Genomic DNA, 7,761 nt, shown 5'->3' with positions numbered 1-7,761 from the left:
GGCCCGGTTGATCGGCTTGGTTAAGGCCAGGAATTCCCGCAGGATGTTCTTGAAGGCGCAGGTCCTGGGAAGCACTGTATATATTAGGGGGGCACTTACCAGAGCCGGAGTCGCGTGCGTGCGGGCCCCGGATTGGTGGATCAGGGCCATACTTTGAAGATCAACCGTCAGACCGTAGTGCGCCAAGAAGTCGGCACCGATGATGGGTTGTGGGACGTCGGCGACGAGGAAGATCCACTGGAATCATTGGGCGGGCTCGCCTTCCAGCGAGAGGGTCCTCGAACGCTCGCCGTAGGTGTTGATGGGCGATGTGTTGGCAGCTTCCAGAGTGCGGGAGGAGGGGAAGCGTTTATCCCTGTGGGAGGCCGGGAGGAGGCTGACCTCGGCCCCTGTGTCGACGAGGAAACGTAGGGAGGAGGCGGCATATTGGGCGTACAATAAACGCCTTCGAGGTCCGCGAAAGACAGGCGCGCCCAGTTTCCGCGGTTTCCTCCACTCTTTGTGCGGCGGTGAAGGAACGTGGAAGCGAGGCTGGCAGTTGGGCGATGCAGAGCGCCTGATGTCCCGTTCAAAGCGTGGTGGCGAAGGGGTGCGAAAGCAAGGCCGGGAGTGAGAACGTTCCTGTGTGGGTATCTTCTGCACAGCCTCGGATAGTGTGGTGACATGGGCTGCGAGGGCTCCCAACGTCACGGCGGATGTGGGTGCCCTAGCTACGAGCATCGCATCGGCTTGCAGGGCAAGTTGCTCCAAGGGGGCGTCTGACACCAGCAGGATTTGCTGGATATCAGCGGGCAGCCGCTTGAGGAAGAGGGAGCGCATGACGTCAGGTGGGAGCGTAGTGCCGGTGCGGGTGAGGAGGCGCTGGAAGTGGTGAAGGATTTCTGTGGGGGTACGGTTGTCCGCGGCGTTAGACGACAGAAAGGAGCTTAACGCGGTCAGTGGGTTAGGTGCTGCTCGCCTAAGAATGGCCTCCTTAAGCTCATCGTAAGTGGCGCATCGATGATCATTCAGGAGGTCGCTGACGGTCAGGAGAAGTTCTGGCGGGAGGCTAGTGACCAGCAGGCGGAATTTAGTGGTCTGTGTGGTTATATTCCTGAGGAGGAATTCCTGCTCCACTTGAAAAAAACATTCCGGCAGGCTGGCCAGAGAGCAGATTGGTAGCGTCCTGTGTGTTGCTGACATCTTGTGTAAAAACTTGGTTCACTCCGAGGGTCACCAGTGTAGAGGTTAAGAAACCAGACTGGATTTTTATCTCTTTATTTTGAGGAACCGAGTACAAGTATAGTCAGGTTTGTTCAGTTCAGTTAGATTTGCGGTCATGCTTCGCCCGGGCCTTTTCTCTGGAGTGGCCCGGCCTGTATTAACTATTTCTAGTTAACTCAGATGTTTTCTTTGAACTGCATGCTTATCGCGGTGGCTGAATTGCAAGCAAGCGATCCAGCTGCCACGGGGTAAGCATGTTGCAGACCCTTTTTACCAGCCCGGCGGCTGTGGTGGCTGGTCCCTGCCTCAGAAATTGTGTGTGTACACAATTCTGCAAGTAATGTAACAAGGTGGCATTAGACTCGCCGCAGTGTTTGCATAACCTGGCAGTCTCATTCTCAATAATTTGCCAAGCTCATTGGTAACCTAGTCTTGGTCTGAATAGTATGACCGGTACCTCTTTTTGTATTTGGAGGAAGGGCCAGTGGCTCATAGCCTGAAGCATCTGAGTACCACTTGGCAGCGAGTGATTTTGTGATATTTTCTCTATGTGCTCCCTGGAGGACCGCACACGCTGCAGCTTTGGTACCTTGGCTCAGTCCCCTTTGGCTGGGTTTAACGATCATGGAGGATGGGGCATACCCCTGCCCTATTCGGCTAGTTTATCAGCAAGCTTGTTCCTTTGTATGCCTATGTGGCTTGGGACCCGGTTTATGATGATTCTTCTACCTTGACTAAGGATTCTTTGGGCTATGTTTAGCACTGTCGTCAAGAGGTAGATGTTATCTGGGGGCATGCTATGCTGTAAGCTGTCAATAGTTGCTCTTGAATCTGTGTGAATGACAACGTGTCCTCCCCTCAGGGACGCGTGTGTCAGTGCTTCCATGATCGCAACCGTTTCAGCCTGAAGCGTTGAGGCATTGTCAGTGACCTCACACGGATCCGTCCGTGTAGTATGTTATACTACCCGGCGGAGTTATTTGATCAATGACCCTTTGTGCTTGTGCCTTTAGGTTAGGCATGGAATATTGATCTTTTCTCATTGTGAGATTTAGAATTGAGAATTCGATCATTTCGTTTGCCCACGGCGGGGGTTCTTTGTAATCAGGATGAGGGGAGTCCATACCCTTGGCAAGCAATGATTCTTTTAGCTGAAAGTGTATCAAAACTCTGGCTCTATGTGTGAGCCAGGAATTGTCCGCAAACAACTGGTAATCTTGTTTTAGGCGTCTGAGAACTCTTTGTCTTAGATAGGAGTTTTTGGGTGCCTGCAGGACCTTGGAAAGGAACTGTGCTGCCATTAGATCAATTCTGGTGTCCATGGACGGTAAATCAGCTTCCATGAAGAGGTTGATTACATTTGTCCACTTAGGTGCACCTAGAATTATCCTGGCTTCTTCGTTTTGTATTGTTTCCAGTTTTTCTTTTAATGATGTACTGGAAGCAATGAGGGCGATAGATACATAGTCAATAATAGGACAGACAGCATGTACATAGAATGATCTTAGTACTTTGTGTCCTGCTCCTATGTGTCTCCCTGTCATGACCTTCATGACAGACAGCCTTTCCTTGGTTCTGTCAAGCAGGTATTGGATCTCCTTTTTGAAAGTAAGTGTGTCCTGTCCATACACCAAGGTATAGATAGTATTTCACCCATTCCAGATCCATACCTTGTATAGTGAGTTTTTTGTTTCTGACATTAGTTCTCAGAGCCTACAACACTCTTCAGACACCAGGTTCAGACAACGCTGAGCTCTAGTTAGGCAGTGATTGCCAGAGGCTATGATTGCCAAGTCATTTGCATAAAGAGATGATCTTGCATCCCTCTGGCAGGTGAATGTCGAGTATGTTGGACATGAGGGTATTAAACAGGGCTGGACTAAGAACCCCTCCCTGAGGAGTTCCATTTTCAAGTGGCATGTGCTGTGAGAGGTGGCCTTGAAATCTGACATTTGCTGATCTATTTTTAAAATAGTCAGCTATCCAGGCCAAGAGTCTACCTTTGACTCCTTTGTGGATTAGGGTCTCTTGAATGGCAAGCGGACTTGCCAGTTCAAAAGCCTTCTCCAGGTCAAGGAAGACAACCACGGCAGGCGAGGTGCAGATTGTGCTTAAGAGTGTGGAAATGCTATGAGCAGTGCTCTTACCCATTGTGAACCCGTGCAGGTGTTCATGAGGGGGGGCCCGTTTTCCATCGGAGCCTGTTGAGTACCATCTTCTCTGCTGTTTTACCCAGGCAGCTGAGAAGAGAGATGGGACGGTACTTGCCAGGCTCCTTTGGTTTTGGGATGGGAACTATTGTGGCTTGTTTCCAGTTCTGGGGCACCGTGGCAGTTTGCCAGGATTTGTTGATAACCTGCAAGACTTAAATGCGAAATGATGGGGTAGGAGATCCCATCAGATCCCGGTGCTGACCCAGAACTGGATTTGTATGATTTTCTTAGTTCCCTAAGAGAGAACAAGGCATCCGTTTAATCAGCTTCGAGTGCCTTGTCTCTTATGAGAGCAAGTCTTTCTGGATTTAAGTTTGGTTGTTTTTTTCTCATCATTGGAGGCAGATTGTTGGTGCTGGTTCTGGCTGAGAACTCAAGCACCAATCTGTTAGCCTCTGATTGTGGGTCATGATGAGTGCATTTCGGGGCTTGGCGGCTTGTCGCTTGCCTGACCCGTTTCCACAACTCTGTAAGGCTGGTCTGGTGCCCAAAAGTTTGGCACCATTCCAGCCATTTTTCCTGCCTTACCCATTTGGCAGTTTCCTTGGCATCCACGACAGCTTCCCTCAACAGGGCCAGATTGTCGGGAGATCTTTGCCGATGGAAGTTTTTTCTGCACATATTAACCCTGTGGTTGACCTCTTTGATCTCGTCATTATAGTACCAGGCGTCTTTGTGAGTTCTGGACCATGGGCGAGTTTTGGGGATGGTTTGTGAGGCTGCCTGGTTTATGGTCTGGATTAGCCTTGCCTCTAGCACATCCACATTTTCATTATTGTTGGGTTCATTGTCTTTCAGACATCGAACAAAGCCTTCCTGGAAGGCAAACCAGTTGGCCTTGTCTGTTTTCCATTTGGGAATGTGATGTGGTCTTTGGGCTGGACCTGCATCCATCAGTGTGGTGACTATGCCGTAGTGATCACTAGTAACCGTATCATCGACACACCACCGAATTCTCTCCATTGTTGCAGTGGCAAAGGTGAGGTCTAGGACCCCTCCCTTCACATGTGTTGGTTCTTTGGTGTTGAGAAGAGCGATCTCAGGGAACGTCTCAAGCACTTCTGCTATGTGAATGCCTGCTGCGTTCGGCCTTCTGCGGGGATTCAGCATGGCTATGTGTGCCTTGAAGTCTCCCCCTATGATCACTCGGTCTTGTGTTGCAGTAGCACAGACCTGATTTAGATCTAAGCTCTCACACAGTGGTTTGCTATAGATATTATATATTTTAATAGGGCCCCCAGGTAGCTGAATCTCAACAGCAAGAGATTCAACACCATCTCCACAGTGCGGCGGGTTGGCTATTAAGGAGCACGGTATAGCTTCTTTTACCAGGGTCATCAGGCCTCTAGCACCATCCAGGTTTGGAGTGGTGAAGGCATGATATCCTGAGAAGCACACGGATCCCATAGTTAGTGTTTCCTGGAGCATGACGACGTCAATGCTCCTTGCTCGCACTATTGACTGGAGGAAGGAGTTCTTGCTTTTATAGCTACAGATATTCCACTGCAGAATGCTTAGATTGTGTGCCATGATTGTTACTCAGAGTCACTTGCTTCAGCTTCAGATGCCCCAGTGCTGGTGGCATCAGATAATTATAGGTCCTCGTTGATTGAGGATTGTACAACTTCCTCTAAGTGAGACACTCCGGTTAAGGGTCTACCGAGGGGTGTAGACCCCTGGTTGGAAGTGCCACCTCGGGTCAAGGGACGAGACTTTGGCTGCACAGACTCGGCCTGCAGTGGGGGCTTCTGCTGCACAGTTTCAGCCTGTCCTGACAGACTAGCTGGGGTTTCACGTAATTCTTCTCCCGAAGCTAGCCTGCCATCCGAGGATTTAGGGAGGGGAGCGCTGCTCGTTTTCGGTTTGAGGCTTCTAGCTTCCTTCCCTTCAGAGCTGCCACAGCTTGGGTCATAGCTGTCATGGCGACCTGCACTGCTTTGTCCGCTTCCTCACTGGTCCTCCCCAAGGCTGTTGCTACTGCAGAAACTACAGCACTCAACAGGAGAGTCATATCTTTCTCGTCAAAGAAAAGATTATCCTCTACTGGGGGGACCTTTGCTGTGGTCTTTGAACCTTTTTCCCTTTGGTTCTTTTTTGTGGTTTTGCCACTAACAAGTTTGGGGAATTCCTCTCTGTTAGAGGTATCCAGTTTTGGCTGTGGGGGCGACTCCTTCCTCTTAGGAGGTCGGGGATTCTTTTCTCTCTTGTTTTGGCCCCAGACGTAGGTGCCTGGGGGCGCAGGGACAAAGTCAGGACGTTTTTTGGCTAGCTCCTGCTTTTTAATCACTGCCTGTTTCCTGACAGAGCAAGCCAGGCTCCAAGCATGATGTTTCTTGGCACAGTTTGGACACTTGGCTGTTGTGTCTTTCTGGCCATCTTTGTGTGCCTTGATACACAGTTCTGTTTCGTGTGCCTCGCTGCATACACCACATTTGGCTTTGGCCTTGCAGTTGGACTGGTGATGCCCAAATTTCTGGCACGTGAAGCACCTCAAGGGCTCTGGCACATATGTCCTGAGCTTGTATGAGCCCCAGTTACCCAGATCAAGGGTGGTGATTGGGGATAACCAGAACTTGCCTGGTTGGAGACTTCCCTTTGGTCATGCGGGAAGCCTCCACCACTTGTGGGAGAGACGTGACCACCGCCACGTCGAACCCTAGTGGGAAACCAAGTAGCACCATCTTGGATTTTTTCTCTTGGGAGGTCAGTGGTGAGATACACACTTTTCTCCCGTCTTTTAGCACCTTGATTTCCTGCAGGAAGTTCACGGTGGCTTTGTCTTTGGGGGCAATGATCATGCCCTCATCTCTACAGATTCGGATTGAGAGTCTGACGTTTCTTTCCTTCTCCAATGCCCTAACCAGTTGGTATGCATTGTCGAAGTCTTCAGTTTTTTTTGGTACCTTAAACCGCGTTAGTCGACTTGGGGTGTGCTCTGCCTCTTCTTCAGAGTCAGTTTCCACCCTTCGTCGCTTCACGCCTCCCCTTCGCAGGGGTTTAAGGCCTTTAGAAGTGGGGGCAGTTGGTTTGGCTGGTTCAGCTGGAGCCCCTTCTTGACTGAGGGAGTTCTGAGGAGAGTTCAGGTTTCCCTCAGTCTGGTGTGCATGTACAGACTTTGTGGTTGATGTTTCTGTCTTGTCCTTGCTTGGTTCAGCAGGTCGGACACGTTCGGCCTGTTTTTGTTTTTTCTTTCGCACCCCTGCAATCTTGAAAGGCTCCAGGGTGACTGCCATGGTCTGATTCATTTTGTGGTCATGGAGAGAGTATAAGACAGATTGGTCCCCTTTCGGGGACTATCCTTATACCTGCTCTCAGGGTGAGGTCTTATGAAGGGCCTCAAAAAAAAAGCTCTCGACCCTTCAGCACCACAGGACAGGAGATCCCCCTGGGTGGGCTGGTGTGGTGTGGTAAACGCTCTGCACCCCAATCCTGCTATAAGGGGGGGTGGGGGGGTTGATCACGTCACCGCAGCCCAGGCGAATGTTGGAAATCGGCGTTTCCCGCAGGCCCAGGCTGCACCAGAAATCAGAAGGAGAGGGCAAGGGTTAAGCACCGAAAAGTCGCCCTTGGTGCGTGGCCACAAACTATGTCCAGGACCAGAGGGTCCAGACCAGGTTTGTAACCTCGCTCTCCAAGGGAACGGTAGTGGGGCACTTACAAGAGAAGACCTGGCCAATTATCGCGGCGAACCACGATAAATTGGCGGAGCTCTCTGTGTAGTCTGTTGTCAAAAAGTATCAGTCAAGCTCAAGTCTGATGGCTTTTGCTCAGGAGGATCACGCCAAGTGGGTGACAATAATGTCTCTCCAATTGGGTGATCTCTCTCTGTAAACCACAGGGGAGAGGACCTGTGTTGTGTGTACACAACAGGGGAGAGGACCTGTGTGTGTTAAAAAGTGATAGTCAGGTCAACTTCTGAGTGGAGAAAAGAAGATTCCGCCTCAGGTCCGGCTGCTTAAGAACCTGACCGCCGATGTGGGCGGTTCCACGGCGGGAGTCGGCCAATCGCGTGTCAGGTGCGGTCCTGCGTTGACGGCCAATCAGGAGCCGCTACATTATCATTACTATCACTCCCTATTATTATTATTATTATTGTTGTTGTTGTTGTTGTTGGTATAAATATTGTTATTTTAATTATAGTTAATAGCATTATTGTTATAATGATAATAATAATAATAATAATACTGATAGAAATGATAATAGCATTGGTATTAATACTGATAACGGCAATACTACTACTAATAATAACTATAATGATAATAACAGTAATGATATTGATACATGATAATGGCAATGATATTGATAAAAATGATAATGATAATAATAATAATAATAATAATAATGA

At 49.6% G+C, this 7,761-nt stretch overlaps 1 protein-coding gene across 1 annotated transcript; it reads right to left on the bottom strand.

Annotated features, from left to right (window-relative positions):
• Window positions 1-243: 243 nt before the first annotated feature.
• Window positions 244-1,182, bottom strand: LOC138859706 (uncharacterized). Its single transcript, XM_070115621.1, has one exon. It carries the CDS (start codon window positions 1,180-1,182, stop codon window positions 244-246), a length of 939 nt encoding a protein of 312 aa, XP_069971722.1.
• Between the last annotated feature and the right edge of the window lie 6,579 nt (window positions 1,183-7,761).

This window comes from Penaeus vannamei, chromosome 3, assembly GCF_042767895.1.
Source record: "Penaeus vannamei isolate JL-2024 chromosome 3, ASM4276789v1, whole genome shotgun sequence".
Lineage (NCBI taxonomy): Eukaryota > Metazoa > Arthropoda > Malacostraca > Decapoda > Penaeidae > Penaeus > Penaeus vannamei.
Note: the sequence above shows the minus strand (reverse complement) of the source record. Positions and strands in the feature narration are given on the sequence as shown.

Coding starts and splice junctions, on each gene's coding strand:
- LOC138859706 (XM_070115621.1), bottom strand. CDS start 1,182: ATGTCAGCAACACACAGGACGCTACCAATCTGCTCTCTGGCCAGCCTG.